General features: G+C 41.7%; 1 protein-coding gene across 1 annotated transcript in view; it reads right to left on the bottom strand.

Annotated features, from left to right (window-relative positions):
• Nucleotides 1–19,917, bottom strand: part of OSBPL7 (oxysterol binding protein like 7) — a 39,205-nt gene that overhangs the window by 17,712 nt on the left and 1,576 nt on the right. The window contains exons 3-13 of the mRNA XM_029283036.1: nucleotides 18,713–18,766; nucleotides 18,433–18,546; nucleotides 17,109–17,234; nucleotides 9,902–10,028; nucleotides 9,267–9,370; nucleotides 8,931–9,023; nucleotides 8,448–8,577; nucleotides 7,494–7,639; nucleotides 6,294–6,401; nucleotides 3,760–3,891; nucleotides 961–1,054 (exon numbers count right to left, since the gene is read on the bottom strand). Coding sequence (XP_029138869.1) covers nucleotides 961–1,054; nucleotides 3,760–3,891; nucleotides 6,294–6,401; nucleotides 7,494–7,639; nucleotides 8,448–8,577; nucleotides 8,931–9,023; nucleotides 9,267–9,370; nucleotides 9,902–10,028; nucleotides 17,109–17,234; nucleotides 18,433–18,546; nucleotides 18,713–18,766 — 1,228 coding nt within the window. The remainder of the gene's footprint in view (nucleotides 1–960; nucleotides 1,055–3,759; nucleotides 3,892–6,293; nucleotides 6,402–7,493; nucleotides 7,640–8,447; nucleotides 8,578–8,930; nucleotides 9,024–9,266; nucleotides 9,371–9,901; nucleotides 10,029–17,108; nucleotides 17,235–18,432; nucleotides 18,547–18,712; nucleotides 18,767–19,917) is intronic.

The raw sequence follows: 19,917 nt of genomic DNA, 5'->3' as shown, positions 1-19,917 counted from the left end.
TTTAATGATTTTAAAGTTTCAGGGGATTTTTAAGGGTAATTTTAATTGATCGGCCTGTTTAAATATTTCTTTTTAATTCGGCTTTTAATTATTGTATTTGTATTGTAGTTTTTATGAGGCTGTTAGCCGCCCTGAGTCCCATGAGGAGAAGGGCGGGGTATAAATTAAATTATAAATAAATAAATAAATAAATAAATGAACTTGTAGTTAGATATAGTGGATAAATGCATAGACTAAAAACTAGTAGACTATGAATTCTATTCCTGCCTAGGCATGAATTCACCTGGGTGGATCAGTCACTCTCTCTTAGAGCTAGGAAGAAGACAGTGGCAATTATTTCTGAAAACGTTGTCAAGAAAACTATACAGACTCATTCAGGCAATGTCCAGAAGTCAAGACTTATTCAAAGGTGCGTGTACATATGCACACATACGCATGGGCACGTATACACACACACAAAAAAAATAATTACCAGCCTATATATAGAAATCAATTCTGTCATCTAAGAATCTGCTCAGTCAAGCCAAAATCATAACATAGCTTCATCACTATATCTAACAATAGTAAATTCTACACATCACTTCTTATGGAAGGAAGACCACGTAGAAGATATATGAAGACCTTTTCCAATCTACATTTCTAATTTACCTTCCAATATTTGTTTTTAACCAATCTGTTCTTATTTTTGGAATCACAATTTCAACACTTCATGAGGGTGTCAGGTTACAGAAACATCATTTTTACTCAATCCTCCATAATCTGACACTCATCTGACATGTTGGAATGACAACTCAAAAAACATCCAGCCAGCATGGCTAATGTATTGTTATTTCTGAAAGCTGAAATCCCGTTATTACTGGAAAGCATGATAATTCCCCTTGCCCTATCTTTCAACCCCAGCTCCCTACTGAGGTTTCTCCCCCTATGGGCACCCGCCTGCCCATTTCTTGGATCAAGTACCTTTGTGATAACGGTCAGAGCTTCCTGGCATATCCACCATGTCCTCTGAGATACTGTTGGTGACTTCACTGACACAGGATTCATCATCCGTGGCCTGGAGGAGCAACAGGAGGTTACACAGACCACAGCAGTAAGGAGCTATCAGGGAAGAGCAAAAATGGGCAAGAAGAAAGGAAGGAAAGAACGGGACTGCTATGTAGGAAAACTTAGGCAGGATCAGAAGGTGAGAGGACACTGAAGGATGGATCTCCTATGGATCCATTCTTTAATAGGTTTATGCTGAAGAGAATTTTGCCTAGGTGAGGCAGATACTATCCAACCTGTAGCCTCTAATCACAGTAGGAATCTCATAAACACAAGCTTTAAGCTCTAAAGAATGATTAATAGAAAACAAGTTATTTCTTTTCTCTATATAAAAAAGTGAAAGAGCAGGAGAACTCTTTAATTCATAACCATAAAATACTCAATGTAAGTAAGATTGCTTCTGGTTGATACAAATTTAAATAGAGAATATATCTAATTTTCCCCAGGCATTTGGGTCAGGCAGTTAGATGAGCACTGCTGTTGATTTTTATCAAGTTTATATGGCTTCCTATCCCACAGAAAGTGACTCTGGGCAGCCTACAACAATACAGTAAAAACAGTAAATTTATTTATTTATTTATTTATTTAACAGAATTTATATGCCGCCCTTCTCCCCATGGGACTCAGGGCGGCTCACAGCGTATTAAAACATCATACAAAAAATTTCCCCTACTAAAAACCAATTAAAACCCAAATATTGGTAGCTGTGGCTCTTTAAAATCGTTAAAAATTGTCCCTATTTAAAACAATCATTTGTTAAAACAATAAGACAATCATTTGTTAAAACAATTATATAATAATTATCAAAAATAATTAAAAATTATAAAAGCAAAGTTAAAACAGGAAAGAATAATGGATGAAGAGATATTAATAATAAGAGAAACACCTCATAAGTTATTGTTTATCCTTAGAACTGAGGATATTTTGTCAATATTTATGTTTTTTAATCCTTGAAAATCATCTAGACTAACTTGCAAGAGATGGGTGACTATAAGAAAAATCATACAAATAAATAAATAAATGGGCAACCTGATACCTGAAGAGCAAGTCAGTGTTTAAAGATAAGGAATTATAAGGGAGAATAGGGGCCTTAGAAGTGCCAAAATAAAAAATTTAGATGGCAGATGGATGATAGATTCAGTTCTCTCCCTGCTCAATCCAAAATGGGCATGTCTAGTATTTCTATTTAAATTATGATAATTGGTATCAAATTTGGAGCTATAAACATGTATTAAAACAGTTACAAGTTATACAACCTTATGCTTCTTATATTCATTTTTTGTGAAAGCTGACTGTTTTGAGGACCTGGAGACTGAAAGGAAGGAAGGAAGGAAGGAAGGAAGGAAGGAAGGAAGGAAGGAAGGAAGGAAGGAAGGAAGGAAGGAAGGAAGGAAGGAAGGAAGGAAGAGAGCAATAACAACAACAACAAAAGAGTACCCAGAACCCCCAGCTCCATAATACAGGGACAGTAAATCAGCCTTAGCAATTTTAAGATGTTTGGACCAATTCTTAGAATTTCCTAGCAGCATGGGCTAGCTGGAGAATCCTGAGAGTTGATCCACACATCTTATAGTAGCCAAGGTTGAGAAACACTCCAGTAAAGGTTGTGACATGGAGCTGCCTGAGAGGAGGGAGGATACGGTCAAATTGAGAGGCCTCTGAAAGGGCAGAAAAGTGTCTTTAGGAGCAGCATGTCCCAGAGACATAGGAATAGGTCCTAACTTTATCCCAAGAATCTAGATTTATTTCCAAGTGGGAAAAGATGGTAATGGCAGGAAAGATCTAAGCTAAAAAGCAAAAAAAGGTCTGGATTCTGCTAAGCTGGCATTTTCCAATCAAAAAAGTAAGCCAGGAGAGGCAGGGGCTGAAAACAACCGGTAGGGTTTGGGGTATGTGGTGCTGATTGGAAAGTGGAGCGGGAAGGTCAGCTGCTAGGAGAAGGGGTGGGTGGCTTGGCTCTTGACTAATTGGCAAAAGGAAGAAAGAGAAATGGGAAAAAATAGAGAGAAGTGATGATCACATTAATCTAAAAAAAACAGAATACATTGTTATGTTATAAGGAACATGAAACCATCCCTTTGGCCTTAGATTAAAGCTAACCTGACCAATTGATCATTTCTAACGAATAATAAAACAACCAGATAAACTATAGCTGAGATGCACTGCATATGCAATAAACTGTATATACTCAATGGCTAAATGTAATTGCACATTTAGGCATAGCTAATAGCTATTTCTTAGCTGCCAGCAGATGGGGTAAATGATTCACTGAAAACCTGTCTATGCTATTGCCCTGAGCTGACCCTAAGCTCTTGCAGCTGGGCATATTATAACAAATTCAGCAAGAATTGTGCAAATAATTGCACCTCAATTTTCAACTTTCAAAAATAGATGCGTGCTTAAGATGACAACTCCCTTGAGATGACAACTCCTTCTGAAAACACAGCTATTCCTTTCCAGCTGCAGGGTTCCTTCTACCAGCCTGATTTCCACCTGTTGCTGAGACCTCCCATAAAGATTGGGCATCATCTGCTCACTATGAATAACCTCATCAAGTTGATTTATATGCTGAATTTCCATAGATCTGTTCAGAAACAACCCAAAACAGATGTGCCCCTCCCAACAAGGAAAAGAAACAGGCAAATTCTTGGCAAGATATCTCCTCCCCAAAAAGACTTCCTGAAATGCAAACTTTTCATAGCTATTGTCACTAACCTCATTCTCAGATGAGCTGGCTGACAGGAATACCTCACAGGCATCAAAGAACTCAGTGTGTGAATCCGAAAGAGAGACAATGCTGCAATTTGAGAGCTGTTGCTTCTGTCCCTTAACCAAGAGAGCATCTGGCTGAAAAAGGGAATACAAAAATTCTTCATTTTTTGTTTTTATTATTGAATTTTCAATATTATTAATAAAGAGGTCAGTTCAAATATTACTTTCAAATAGGGTTAGGGGGCAAGTGTAAGATGAGACATAATCTAAATCAGTGTTTGTCAACCTTGGCAACTTTAAGATGTGTGGACTTTAACTCCAAGAATTCCCCAGCCAGCATATATAAAATGTGGAGACTCCAATTTCCACAATTCTCCAACCAGCTTGACTGACTAGAGAATTCTGGGAGTTGAAATCCACATATGTTAAAGTTGTTGAGTAACACTAATCTAATTCACCCTTCTTTGCTCTAGACTTTTTCAGATGGATTGGAACTGAAACACATTTTGTTTTTCACTTATTTTTAAAAATTGATACATTTTCTCCTTTGTTTTCTAGGAAAACAAAGTAAAGCTGCAAAAACAATTAGGATCCATTTGATTTGGTGGAATTCAACTTATAGAAACTGCCCCATCGGGAAAGAAGAGGGGGAAGGAAGGCAGTGGAACTGAATGAAACCCTAATCCCTTTCTTGGGCTTTCCCCCCCCCCCCTTGGCATTCCAGGGATGGCAACATCTCTGCCAAGTGGTCAAGTCTCAGAGGACAGAACTTGGGAGAGGAAGGGAGGTAGAAGCTGCTGTCAGATTATGATGATGCCCAAAGAAGCAACTATAATGAAAGTGTTGCAGCATTTCTCAAAATATAAATTAAGTTGTTAAAAACTGTTTCAAAGAAACATCCCCCCACAAAGCACCCGTTTTTTATGCTGCTGAATTTCTATCTTCACACATGCTTTTTCCTGTTCAGCAGTCTCTTTGGAAAGAAATGTGCCCTTCTCTTCTACAATTATTTTCACTAGCTTCTTTTTATCAAACTTCTCACCTTCTGAAAGATTTGTCACATAATTTAGGCCACATCATGAGAAACGCTGATATTTCAAGAACTGTTAAAAAATCCCATCCGTTCCTGCTTCCCTAATATTATATACATTTTTTTTACATATAGTATTTTTAACCAGATAGGGTATGTATATCATTCAGAGTCAATTTTAAAACTAAAGTAGCACAAAATCTGAATAAATAAATAAAACAAAGAATTTATTCAGCCTTTTTATGCTGTAAGGTCTGGAACTTTGAAAGGTCTGGAACTCTCAATTTGTATCAATACTTGGAGGATAGAGGATCATAAAATTAACAAAATAAAAGTTTCACATGATTGCATTTGATAAAATTAAGGCAGAGGATTTCATGGTTTCTTTCACTGCCTCTCAGACAAAAAAATACCCAGTTCTACAGTAACAGGGAACATTTAATAATAATAATAATAAAGTTGGAAGGGACCTTGGAGGTCATCTAATCCAACCCCCTGCTCAGGCAGGAAATCCTATACCATTTCAGACAAATGGCTATCTAGTCTCTTCTTAAAAACTTTCAGTGTTGGGCCATTCACTGCTTCTGGAGGCAGGTTGTTCCACTGGTTAAGTTTCTCCTTAGTTCTAGGTTGCTTCTCTCCTTGATTAGTTTCCATCTGTTGCTTCTTGTCCTGCCTTCAGGGGCTTTGGAGAATAGCTTGACTCCCTCTTTTTTGTGGCAACCTCTGAGATATTGGAACACTGCTATCATGTCCCTCCTCGTCCTTCTCTTCATTAAACTAGACATACCCAATTCCAGCAACCATTCCTTATATGTTTTAGCCTCCAGTCCCCTAATCATCTTTGTTGCTCTTCTCTGTACTCTTTCTAGAGTCTCAACATCTTTTTTTACATCGTGGTGACCAAAACTGGATGCAGTATTCCAAGTGTGGCCTTACCAAGGCATTGTAAAGTGGTATTAATACTTCACATGATCTTGATTCTATCCCTCTGTTAATGCAGCCTTTTTTGGCAGCTGCAGCACTCTGCTGGCTCATATTTAAGTGATTGTCCATTAGGACTCCGAGGTCCCTCTCACAGTTACTACTATTGAGCAAGGTACCCCCTATACTATACCTGTACACTTGGTTTTTCTTGCCTAAATGTAGAACCTTGCTTTTTTTTTCACCACTGAATTTCATTTTGTTAGATAGCACCCAGTGTTCAAGTCTGCGCCCAGTGTTCAGTGTTTATTTATTTTTATTTTTAAAATTTAATTAAGATTATATAACCACTTATCTCACTGCTGTGACTCTGGACAGGTATAACTGTCAGATTCCACAAAACAGGAGAGAAGCTGTTTTCCCTTGTGATAATTCTCTTAGCTGCTCACCATCCTTTCCTCGTGCAGCTTAAGGAAGCATTTGTGTGTTAATACACAGTAATCATGCTAGAGATACACTAACTATTCTGTGACTTCTGATCATAGAGCAATTCCAATTACTTTTCACTTAGGGAAAGGTTTACCTCATCAGCACCGAATGAGGCAAAAGAATCCAGAGTAGTATCGGAGGAAACGGAGAGAGAATGAAAGCGGCGCATACATTCAGGATTGTCAAGAGTCTGAAGAGAAGCCTGCACAGGGGAAATGAGGAAATGAATGTTAAGGGTTGTACATTAAAACTGGGCACTCAATATTTCCTAAATTGTAAAGAAATTAAGCTCTGGCTTATTTTCTGACTTAAAGCATTCAATCACATGCAGGGGACTAAATACATTTGCCATGAATGAATGGTAGAGCTTTTTACCAATTTGGTGGTAGTTATCCTCACCTATTCCCAGTTAAATGGGTAGACCAGTGATGGCGAACCTTTTAGAGACCGAGTGCCCAAACTGCAACCCAAAATCCACTTATATATCGCCGGGTGCTGGGTGGGCGTCGCCCACTGGGTGGGTGTGGCCCACTGGATGGGTGTGTCTACGGTGGTCATGGCAGATGGGTGGGTGTGGCCAGGGTGGGCGTGGCCAGCTTGATGTGGAGAGAGATGCCTGGGGGGGCCGGGCAGGGGGTCTCTGGTGGGTGGGGTGGTGGGCAGGAGGCTCATCTTGTGGGGTTAGGTGAGGCAAGACGAGGCAGGGGCCGGGGCGGCTGCTGCCTGATACTATCGGCCCCCGCACACAGAGGCCAGCAAGCAGATGGGTGCTGGGATGCATCCGGCTACGTGGGACCTCGGCGAGTTAGTGGGTGGCTGGTTGAAGAGGATGACTGCCATCTCTAGGGCATGGCGCACGTGCCCACAGAGAGGGCTCTGAGTGCCACCTCTGGCACACATGCCATAGGTTCGCCACCACTGGGGTAGACTAAAGCCAGGCACTGAGTTCTAGTCCCACAGTAAACATGAAGGCCAGGTGGTGACTATGGGACAGATGCTTTCTCTCAGCGCAACCCACCTCATAGAGTTGTTTTTGTGGGAAAAACAGGAAGCAGGAACATATTGTATGCCACACTGAGTATTACGAAATAAAGCTGGAATGGCATCATCATCATCTTTCCAAGCACTAGTTGTTACAAATACAGGAAATATGATGGGAATGGGGTGATGGGGAGATCCGTTCAATTCATGTAAAATGACCTGTGCGTGTTCTGGGCTGTGGGATGTAGGAATTTCTTAGCTAAGCTAAGCTAAGCTAAGATAATTCTTTCAAAGGATCATGACCCCTTACAACAGTTGTAGTAGAGTTGATGCCATCTCCAAGGTCATCCTGTGCAGAAGACAAAGTGTCACGTTGCAGATCTAATATCTGCTGCAATTCTTGAAGACGGTCACGCTCGGAGTTCAGCACAGCCAGGACACTGCTGAGAGAACCGTGAACTGGCAACGAAAAAATTACAGACAGCATTATATTCAATTAGTGCAGAGGATTCTATATCAGGAAAAGATTCCGGAATTCTCCGAATTTTAACTTTCTTGAAGAACCTCAAATTTCTAGTTTTCTAGACTGCAATTATCAAAGTGAGATTAATACATACTCAAATAGACAAGATGGTGCCTCCAGACATTATGAGCTTCAGTCATCATTAATAAGCAATAGCAAGAAGAGTAGTCCAACACTTCTGGAATGTAATATTACCTATTCTTGATGTATTCTTGAGGTCCAATGAAATCTCACAAAATAGAGTTAATTTGATGTTTGTGTGCAAGCAAGAGAGACAGTGTGCCTTTAGGAGCTGGGGAGAGATCTTTAAAGACACAACGTTGTTTCCCCTACTGAAGGGGGATAAAGCTATCCCTTAGATAGCTTTATTGGCGGAGCATGGTGGAAGTTGTAATCCAATATATCTGGAGAGCAACAGATAGGCTAGGCTCCTTTTATGTACGCTTCCCCTATTTTCCAAAAGTAAAGTTATATAATATATCAACAAAATCTGTACATTTTATATAGGTCCCAAAAGGAATCAGAACTCTCTAGATCTCATGGCTGTGACTAACTGTGATGAAACACATTTCTCTGGAGAATTTAAGAAGGGAAGAAAGAAAATAGTCAGAGTCCATAAAACAATGGCTTCATTCCTCTCCACAGTCCAAGATGGAAATCAGTGTCTCCCACTACACCATAGTAAAAATAAGACAGTTATCCCTGAGCTTTTCATACAACTATTAATATCTGCACTGATCTCACCTTTCTGAGCTAAGATCCAGAAACTTCTTTGGAGTTGGCTATACTCTGGAGGTATGCTAAACATGGCCTGGTTCTGACAGGACTCAAAATATCTTGAGAGGTTGGGAACGGAGCCATGCAGGCGTCCCACCTGCTAGAAGAAAAACCAATTGGTTTTAGGCACCCACAAAAACTTCCCTATCACAAATTCTTTCCTCTCCAATTCCTTAAGATGATTCCTTTCTCTATCCCAGAGAAGTACCTCATCTCCATAATCAACAGTGGCCCTTCTTAACCTAGGGCTGTGGTCAATAGTTCACTATTAATCACACCGATTGGTAGAAACTCTTTGGGCCCTTCATCCAGCCCTCTCTGGAGATCTAAAATTGGGATCTTCCACAGAGCAAAGAATCTCTCCACTGGTGATTGAATGCTTCTCTCACTCTATATCTCCTACCCTTGTGCCAAATGCTGTCTACCCCATCCATCCCCAAACCATCTCACCCTGCCTATGGTGTCATCCTTTGCAAAGCTCTGAGTGCACCAGATCCGCGTCGATCTCTTTGCCTTTCTGGGTCTTTCTGTTCCTGTTGAAGTCTGTAAAATCAAGATGCAATCTCAAACTGTACAACCATCAAAGATCAATTCCAAATCAAAATGCTAATCATAATCTAATTGCAGGAATGCTCTGATTGTGTAGTTGTTACTACAGCAGTGATTCATAACTACCCTAAGTAGTGTGAAAGTAACCTTGTAGCCTTTGACCAAATATGTTGCTTAGGTTTTTTTTAATGTAAAACTTTGTAGAAAAGAAATGCTACTAACACACCTGTACCTTACCTGACTACTTGAGATTAAAGGGGCAGAGGGAATGCGGTGGAGAGATTCCAAACTTTGTAGCATATGGCTGAGTTCTTGAAGCTTTCCCTGACATTCTGAGAGTTCTGGAAAAAACCGAAATCATTTAGAAAAGTATAGATATGTTATACTTGAAAAGAATTTGTACTGCCAACGTGCAGTACAAAAGTAGCAAAAGTAGACTAGGAAATAGGAAGGCAGCACTTTCTGTTCTCTCAGAATATCAAAACACCAGACAATCAGTCACGGTAAAAGAACACCCACTGGGGGAAATTTGCAAAGGGAAGGATGAATGGATGACCTACACTGAAAATGTATTTCACTGGCTAAATTCCCACAAGAATCTACAGTATTCAGTAACCAAAACCTGCAGAAAATTTATTGGGAAGAACTTGCCCTCCTGTCCCATAAGCCTAACCGTAACCAGCAGATACTATATTGATGTAGGTAACTGGTCAATCCCTTCATTGGGTATCTACTTACTCTGGAAAATTCTATTCTAATCTCTTTGTCTCTGAAGATGAAAGCTGGCTTGGAAATAGCCAAAGCTCATGCCATAAGCATTGTAACTATCATATTAGAAAGATCTTCTGATGATAAGAAAGTCTCATTCTTACCTGCTGAGCACCTGGCTAGTCCTTTACTGTCACTGAGCCAAGAATTCACCTTTTCCTGGGGACTGGCCAGTGAAGATAAGGCAGGGACACTTTCTGACATCAGTATGTGGCGCCGTGAGTTGCAGGCCTGCAAGAATGAAGCAAGACAATACAGGAAGAATGGAAACTAGAAGCAAAGAAGTTGGGTAATCCAGTCCACTTCAGAATCTAGGATGGATCTTCAGCCTGTAGAATTCTTGGGTATCCCCACCAATCTGTAAAAGATGCTATCACAAAATGGAAACCATAGAGAACATTCCCAACTACATAAGAAACGTGTCGGAGAAACTGATTACAAAGGAGAGTTTGGATAGAACCATAATGCTGATATTGGCTTCCATAAAATAAACATGTACATGTTTCTTAAATCCAGCTTGTCTTCTGAGGTCTATGTGGAATTTTCCATGTTATTTTCTTAACAATAGTTTAGAAGTGGTTAGCCATGACTTTTTCTGGGATTTTTTTAAACTTGTTGCTTTGATGTCCCATTTTAGTAAACAGACGTAGGATATCCTGATGGATGAATAGAATAGAGCTGGAAGGGACCATGGGACTCTTCTAGTCCAGCCCCCCTGCTCAAGCAGGAGAACCTCTACCATTTCAGACAAGTGACTGTCTAGTCTCTTCTTAAAAATCTCCAGTGATGGAGCGCCCACGATTTCTGAAGGCAAGCTCTTCCACTGGTTAATTTTCCTCACTATTAAGAAGTTTCTCCTTAATTCCAGGTTGCTTTTCTCTTTGATCAGTTTCCAACCATTGTTTCTTGTCCTGCCCTCTGGTGTTTTGGAGAATAATTTGACCCTCTCTTCTTTGTGGCAGCCCCTCAAATACTGGAATACTGCTATCATGCCACCCCTATTTCTTATTTTCTTTAGACTAACCAATTCCTGCAGCCGTTCTTCATATGTTTTAGTCTCCAAGCCTTTGATCATCTTAGTTGCTCTTCTCTGAATTTTTTTCAAAGTCTCAACATCTTTTTTGTAGTATGATGACAAAAAGTATTTGCAGTATTCTAGGTGTGGTCTTACTACGGCTTTATAAAACGGTACTAATACTTCACGTGATCTTGATTCTATGCCTGTTTATACAACCCAGGATTGTATTAGCTTTTTTGTCTGCTTCTGCACACTGCTGGCTCATATTCAAGTGATCATCCAGTAGGACTCCAAGGTCCCTCTTACAGTTACTGTTTTTGAGCCAGGTCTCACCTAATCTGTACTTATACCTCTGATTTTTCCTGTCTAAATATAAAATTTTGCTTTTCTCCACATTAAAGTTCATTTTGTTGGATAGGGCCCATTGTTCAAGTTTGTCAAGATCTTTTTGGATCTTGAGCTTGTCTTCTGGGGTGTTGGCTATTCCTGCCAGTTTAGAGTCATCTGCAAATCTGATGAGTTCCCCTTCTATTTTCTCATCTAAGTCATTTATGAAGATATTAAAGAGTACTAGGCCTAAGACTGGGCCTTGTGGTACCCCACTGCTTACTTCTTTCCATGTGGATGTGATACTATTGAGGACTACTCATTGAGTACGGTTTGTCAGCCAGCTACAAATCCATCTGGTGGTGATGTTGTCTATTCCACCTTTTTCTAGCTTACCAAGAAGTAAGTTGTCATCTACTCTGTCAAATGCCTTACTGAAATCTAAGTATACTATGTCAACGGCACTTCACTAGTCTACCAATTTAGTCACTTTATCAAAGAATGAAATAAGATTGGTTTGGCATGATGTTTTTAACAAACCCGTGCTAGTTATAACTTTGTTTATTTATTTATTTATTTATTATTTGAATTTATATCCCGCCCTTCTCCTTGCGGACTCAGGACGGCTGACAATCAATTAAAAACACCACTAACAATCACAAGTTAAAATTAATTAAAATGAAATATTTAAATTGTCTAATTAAAAAGTAATTAAAAACCCCTCTAAAAACCCCTCTTAAAAATTATCCTAGGCCAGTCCCGCTTGTTAGAACAGCCATGTCTTGAGGGCGCGGTGGAAGGAAGGGAGATCAGGGATCACCCTGATCTCTGGGGGCAGCTCATTCCAGAGGGTGGGAGCTCCCACAGAGAAGGCCCTCCCCCTTGGGGTCGCCAGCCGGCACTGTCTGGCCGACGGCACCCTGAGGAGACCCACCCTGTGGGAGCGTACTGGCCGATGGGAGGTAATCNTGGAGCCTCCGGGTGCTCCTCAAGGGAAGCCCCATGTAGAGAGCGTTACAGTAGTCCAGGCGGGAGGTGACCAGAGCATGAGTGACTGTGCGTAAGGCATCCCGGTCCAGAAAAGGCCGCAACTGGTAAATCAGGCGAACCTGATAAAACGCCCCCCTGGTCACGGCCGCCAACTGGTCATCCAGTGTCAGCCGCGAGTTTGCTTTTAGTTGTTCGCACATCTGTTTTTTGATTATCTTTTCCAGGATCTTCCCAGGTATTGATGTTAGATGGATTGGTCTATAGTTACCTGGGTCTGTTTTTTTCCCTTTCTTGAAGATGGGAACCACATCAGCTCTTTCCCAATCCTTATGTACTTCCTCAGTGCTCCAGAATTTTTGAAAGATATGGTACAATGCTTCTGAGATAACTTCTGCCAGCTCCAACTCTGGGATGTAATCTGTCAGGTCTCAGTGATTTATATTCGTCAAGGTCAGATAGGTGTTCTCTTACCATTTTCCTGCTTATTTTAATTTTTGTTTCTAGTTTGTCTTTTGCAGTAGTTTTTTTGGTATGTTGGGCTATAATTTCTTTTTGTTTGAAGACTGATGCAAAGAATGAGTTAAGCAGCTCTGCTTTCTCCCTACTGTCTGTTATTTCCTTGCCATCTTCTCTCTTTAGCGGACCTTCAGTTTCCTTGACTTTTTTCTTGTTATTACTATGTTGAAAGAAACTTTTTTTATTGTCCTTGATTTTTTTGTAAGTCTTTGTTCATTCTGAATCTTTGCTTTCCTGACTTCAACTTTGTATGTTCTGGCTATCTGCTGATAATCAACCTTAATTATTTGTTCCTCTTTCCATTTTTTGTACTTGTCCTTTTTGTCATTCAGCTTGTCAGAAAGAGCTTTGTGCAGCCCTGCTGGTTTCTTGAATTTCTTATTGGTTTTTTTCCCCAGTGGTATTGTGCTGGACTAGGCTTTTATGATCACATTTTTCAGTTTCCCGCACTTCTTGAGTTGTTTTCCCCCTTTAGGATTTTCATCCCTGGAATCTTTCCTAGGTTCTCTCTGAATTTGTTAAAATCAGCTCTTTTGATGTTTAAGATACTGGTTGGATTATTTTCTATTGCCTGCGTTTGCATTATACTGAATTCCAGTATGACGTGGTCACTTTCACCCAAGGTTCTGGCAGCTTCAAATTGCTCTATCACTTTTTCTACATTAGTAAGAATTAGATCCAGTATAGCTTTACTTCTAGTTCCCTCCTCCACCTTTTAGATGACAAAGTTGTTGGCTAGGTTGGTTAGGAATCTGTTTGGTCTCCCACTCACCATAGAGTTGGTTTCCCAGTTGGTATCTGGATAGTTGAAATCTCCCATTACTACTGTGGTAAATGGATATCTAAACCTGCTTAGTTTTCATTGTCAGCCAAGTTCAGCTACTGTAGATACTGCACCCAGCTGACAGAAACATTAAAAAAATACTCATTTCCAAGATGAATCTTACTGATGCTCAGAAAAACCTATAGAAACTCCTAGATCAAAACACACATACACATACACTTCTGGTGTTTCATATTACCTCTTCCAATTTACTAGGCAGCAAGAGAATTTTTTTCTCCTTCAAATATAGTTTTATAGAAGCAGCACCTTTTCTTTTACATGCCTCTAAGTCCATGAAGAGCTCAAAGAAATGGGAGGAGAAGGGAGGTTGTCTTACCTGAACGCCTTTTCTCAGCACAGAGATGGAGAATCCACCAATGGGTGCTTCATTCTATCTTGGGCAGCATAAGGAACGGGGATTTCCTGACATCCATAGATCTCACGGAAGCGTACCTCCACATCCCTATCGCTCCCAATCACCGGCAGTTCCTCTGGTTCTGCTACGCAGGCCATCACTACCAGTACAGGGCCCTCCCATTCGGTCTCTCGTCAGCTCCAAGGGTGTTCACCAAGATCCTGGCGGTGCTGGCCGCACACCTACGAACGGTACCGGTGCGCGTCCAGTGCCTTCCTGCCCATTAGACCAAGTCAGCCAAATTTGCCATGCCCGTTCTTGGGTAGCCACTCCCAGTCTTGACGAAGGCGAAGCAGCTGACTACAATTCGACGTGTTGGCTCCTGGCTCCCTAATATGTACTATTTTTTTTTTAAAGGGTGGGAGTGGATTTTCCATCTCCATGCTGAGAAAAGGCATTCATGTAAGACAACGCCCCTTCTCCAGCACCGGAGATGGAGAATCCACCAATGGGACATACCAAAGCCTCACTGTTCCAATGGGGGGGAAACAGAGGAGGCCGAAGCTACGTCTCCAGCGGTTACCTGCTGGAGAACCCTCCTTCCAAAGGAGGCGTCCGTGGATGCAAAATGGTCTATATTGTAGTGCCGGATGAATGGAGAGGGCGAAGACCATGTCGCCGCCCTGCAAACCTCCTCGATAGACGCCTGTGTGACCCACGCTGCGGAGGTTGCAGCACTACGAGTGGAATGTGCTGTGATTTGCCCTGGCGCTGGTAGGGAAAGCAACTGATACACTTCCCAATGCAAGCCCTGATCCATCTGCCTATAGTTGAGGCGGACACCTTCTGTCCACTAGAGGCGTGGTGAAATGAGACAAAGAGGGCTTCTGATTTGCGAAAGGACGCCGTTCGCTTGATATAGTGTCACAACACCCTACAAACGTCCAGTGTGTGCCACTGTCGTTCCAGGGCATGGGACGGATTGGAGCAAAAATCTGGTAAGACAATTTCTTGGGCCCTATGAAACAGGGTGTTGACCTTGGGGACGAAGGTTGGGTCCAATCGGAGAACCATCCGGTTTTAATGAAAGGTGCAGAGGTCCTCCCTGACCAACAGTGCTGCGAGTTCAGAAATGCGCCTGGCCGACGTGATAGCGACCAGGAAGGTGACTTTGAGGGACAAGATCCTCAGAGTACAAGATTGGTTCGAACGGCGCCTTGGTGAGATCCCAAAGGACCTGTGGCAATTCCCAGGAAGGGTTCCTGTGAACCACGGGTGGTTTTGTATTGGTGGCGCCCTTAAAGAAGGCGCGAATCCTGGGGTGTTGTGTTAAGGGGACTGAATTGGCACAGTTAAGTAAGGTGGATAATGCCGCGACCTGTCTGCGGATGGTATTAGGTGCTAAACCCCTGTCCAGACCTTCAAGCAAATATTCTAGGATGTTTGGGACTGTCAGATCCAAGACATTAAGTAGCCGCCTCTTGCACCAATTGCAGAAGTTCCTCCATGTGGAGTCATAGATGCGATTTGTTGCCGGTCAGTGGGATGCCTGAATCATGGAAATTACTCTTGCCGGGTATGATTCCCCGCTCAAGATCCGGCGTTCAAGTGCCAGGCGGCTAACTGCAGCCATTGGGGTTCTGGGTGTTGCAGAGCTCCCTGGCTGAGCAACACTCGGCCCAGGGGAATCTTCCATGGGAGAGACCTGGAAAGATTCACCAGGTCCACGAACCACGGTCTTCGTGGCCAATATGGGGCCACGAGTATGACCTCCACCCGTTCCTGCAACATTTTGCAAATGGTTGCCGGAATCAGCGGAACAGGGGGAAACGCGTAAAGCAGACCCCTCTGGCCATGGACAACACAGGGCCCCTGACGATGGGAACCGAGAGAAGAAACTTGGGAGTTGGGTGTTCGCCGGGAAAGCGAACAAGTCTACGACCAGTTGTCTGAATCTCTGCGCTATTTCCGCGAAGAGGTTCGGATGCAGTCGCCATTTGGAGTGGTCTACGATTGACCCTTGGGAAGTCCAGTTGTCTGTTTGCCTCCCCCAATATGTGCTCGGCTCTGATGGAGGAGAGGTTGATCTCTGCCCAGGACCCCAAGGCCTGGGCCTCGGTCATGAGGGACCTGGATTGAGTACCCCCCTGCCAGTTCACGTGTGCCTTCGCTGTCACGTTGTCTGTGAGGATTAGAACGTGTTACCTCGCCACCCTACTGTGGAAGTGGCGGAGGGCCAAATGCATGGCTTTGAGCTCCAACCAATTGATGTTGTGTTCCAGACCTGCCTGGGACCATTGCCCCTGAGTCCATTGAGACTGCAGGTGTGCTCCCCAGCCAAACAGGCTGTTGTCCGGCGTAAGCTTGAGCCGGTCGGGTTCCTTGAAAAGTGACCCTCTGGCTACTGCCGGCGAGGACCACCATTTGAGGGACCATAATGTATCGGGTGGAACCCTTACTCGCTTGTTGGAAGAGCTGATGCCCAGCCTCTGGAATGGGAGGAGGAACCACTGAAGTTCCCTGGAATATAGTCTGGCCCAAGGGACTATTGCAATGCATGAAACCATCTTCCCCAGGAGTTGGGAGAGCAGAGCCAGCGGGACTACTTGCTCCCTGCGAACACTGCGGGCCATGGTCCGGATGCTGTCCCGGCGCTCCTGTGACAGATAGACCTGGCAACTGAGTGTGTTTATGATGGCACCCAGGTGTAGGAGTCGGGTGGAGGGAGGACCCTGATTGACAGAGTTAGGTCCGATTGGGCGGCCTGGAGGGAGGGTGACTGGATGAGAATGTCATCCAGGTAACACTGGACGCGCACCGGTACCGTTCGTAGGTGTGCGGCCAGCACCGCCAGGATCTTGGTGAACACCCTTGGAGCTGACGAGAGACCGAACGGGAGGGCCCTGTACTGGTAGTGATGGCCCGCATAGCAGAACCTGAGGAAATGCCGGTGACTGGGAGCGATGGGGATGTGGAGGTACGCTTCCGTGAGAGCTATGGACGTCAGGAAATCCCCGTTCCTTATGCTGCCAAAGATGGAATGAAGCACCCATTGGTGGATTCTCCATCTCCGGTGCTAGAGAAGACAATTATTCACTGGAATAATCTACACAACTCTGACCCATGTTGCAAAAAGTAATTCTTTGGATAGATGCTAAACAATTTTCCTCTCTTTGCATACAATCTACGAAAAACAGTAAGAGACATTTAAGATGCTCCATTACCACATTTCAGAAGAGATGCTTGCCATCAAGCAAGAAGGCTCCATTTTATTGTACTCACTTGTGAGGGATGAGGCGCTCTGTCACCACCTGTCATGAACTGTCTTTGGGATGAATGCGATTTCTCTGCTTGCCGATGCAAGCACAACTTTGCAACCCAATTATTGAATAGCTCTTGGGATTTTATCTAAAATAAGTGAGGCCAAGAGAAGACAGCAAAATGTTAAGAAAATAAAAACATTTGTCCCAGACATTGTGATTCTGAGCTGCAGTAGCATACTACATCTTCTACTGGATCCAAAGTTTATAAGATGGTAAAAAAATATCACAGATGTTTCATTTCTCCTCCCTGACAGCAACAGTTTAACAATCTGTTCCTTCTTTTAACACCCCAAATTAGTAACTGCAAGTAGCTTCTTCATTCATCTAAAGGTAGGGTCAACTCTGCTAGTGGAAATTGCACCTCCAATCAGATGGGGATACAAGATGATGTTTGAAATCTGAGACACAAAACTGATTTCTAGACCTTCGAAAGTTAGCATGTTTTTATGATCCTCATCTTAACATGATTCCATGGCAAGAATTTGTGTTTTTTTTCTGATTTTTATGACTGACAAAAGATAGTAAGTAGCCTGCTATGGTTAGGATGGAGATAACAGTTGTTATTAAGAATTTATTTGACTTAGAAGATTTAAAAACTGCCTCATTTCAGAAACTCTGCAAAGGCCATGGGATGCCTCGGATACTGTTATAGTAAATAAAAATGTGCAGCCACCAATTCATACAGGATCACTGCTACATTATTTGAAAAGTGCAAGAAAACATAACTTAGAAGCTGAGTCCTGCTTTTAGCAATGGATGAATACAATCAGACTTCAAGATGCCATATACTCAGCTGTGCCCTGCATGCATATGCATAAATAATCCTACCATGAATGGGCCTTAAATATTCACCTGGGATTTGAATTCTATCTTCATAAAACAACAGAACAAGGGGACACTTTATCCTTTACCAGAGACCTAGAGAACGATAAGCAGTTGCAAAAAAATACTCAGTGCAGATAGTATTATGTCTGCTGTACTCCACAGGCATATATTAGATATTAGGGTATTACTATTCTGCAAAACATTTTCCTGCTTTACCACATGGAGAAATATTTTGTGCAACCAACACAATAACCTTGCAAAAACATGTTTTCAGATATAATTTGTCAGTTCAAGCCTTTCTCCATCACATACATTCTCATACCAATTCTCAAATTTTGAAACAATGGAGAAACAACAACTTAGCATTTGTAAGCCAAAGCTTATGAATGAATTGGCATATGATTGCAAAATTTCAATGATCTTTCCTGTCCTTTCATCCTGGGTCATTCTACATGTACCTTAAGATGATAAATATTTTCTTCTGTGTCCAAGTCCACACGTTGGGCCTTCTTATTAACTGACATGACTGACAAACAAACATCTATGGAGCCATGTAACTTCCCCTTCAAGACCTAGGGAAAATGTCACAAGTGTAGTTACACAGAGAATAATATAAGCCTTTTTCTTAATATGTTTCTCATTAAATTAACTGCCCCTCCCCTTTGTCCCCCATCAGGATTCCTGTAAAAATTGGTACATGACACTCAGTTTTTCCCAACTCCACCATTCTATACTCACATCTTGGCGTGTTGTGGCATATTTCAGAATGCCATCTTCCAAAATGAAATAACGCTTAGAAGGAAAAAGAGAGAAAAGAGGGGGGAAAGGAATAAGTTAATAGTACTGGATTTGACTGAGTAAAATCAATAAGCTATATGTTATGCTATTCCTTAAAAAGTTGAAAGAATTGGACAATACAGTCTCAAAATTGCTTTTATCACACTCATTGGTCTAGTCCTTTTCAACTAATGACTATGCTGACTGAGAATTTTAGAAGTTGTAATCCACCAACTGGGAAAATTGGTTTAGATTGTTTATTAAAAATGGAGATCATAAACATGACCCATAGTATAAATAGTACAAATAATATTCTACTATTTGTTTTATTGTTCAATATTTCCAATCAAAGTTCTAACCACCAGTCATGCCATTGTTCAGAATGCATAGTCCATTTCCTCCAGCAGTCAATATTTGATCTAATAGTTAAGGCATCAGGCTAGAAGCCAGGAGATTTGTGAACGCTAGTACTGCCTTAGGGATGAAAATTGGCTGGGTGACTTTGGGCCAGTCACTCTCTCTCAGCCCAGTCGAAGTCACAGGATTGTTGTGGGGAAAATAGGATGAAGGAGTATTGTGTGGGCTCCTTGAATTATTTATAAAAATATTAAAAGCGGGATGTAAATAAAGTAAAATAAATATCCTTTGGCTATTAAACACAAGCTTTTGTTCTGCTTAGATATTTTTTCCCCTGACAATTAATTTCACTCAAGTTTAGCCAACAGCATCCATAGATTCTTGCTGCTTACATTGTTCACTTTTTAGATGATTATTCTGAGAAGCTAAAATTGAGGTACTGCTCAACATTATTTTCAATATTTCAATAAAAAAATTCTCCTTACTTTGAAGTTTTTTTTCACTGTGCTCATTAAACTTCATAAAATAGGCTAGATTTATTGTAATTCATTTTCACAGATATGCATTCCTGCACCAAACAAAGGTTTTGGACACATGGTCTAAATGGTATCTTCCAACTCTAGAGGTGATCTTCATTTAACAACCACTTGTTCAGTGAACGTTTGAATTTACAGTGGTGACAAATTAGTATTTACTACTGGCCTACTATTTATTATTGTGACTGTGATTTATTCCTGTTGGTTTTTGATATGCAAAGTCAATAGGGAAGCTGGCAAGTAGTCATAAGGTGTAGTCACATGAGGTCCTCC

This window comes from Protobothrops mucrosquamatus, unplaced genomic scaffold, assembly GCF_001527695.2.
Source record: "Protobothrops mucrosquamatus isolate PMUCROS unplaced genomic scaffold, P.Mucros_1.0 scaffold10, whole genome shotgun sequence".
NCBI classification, from domain to species: domain Eukaryota; kingdom Metazoa; phylum Chordata; class Lepidosauria; order Squamata; family Viperidae; genus Protobothrops; species Protobothrops mucrosquamatus.
This window is presented reverse-complemented; position numbering and strand designations above follow the sequence as displayed.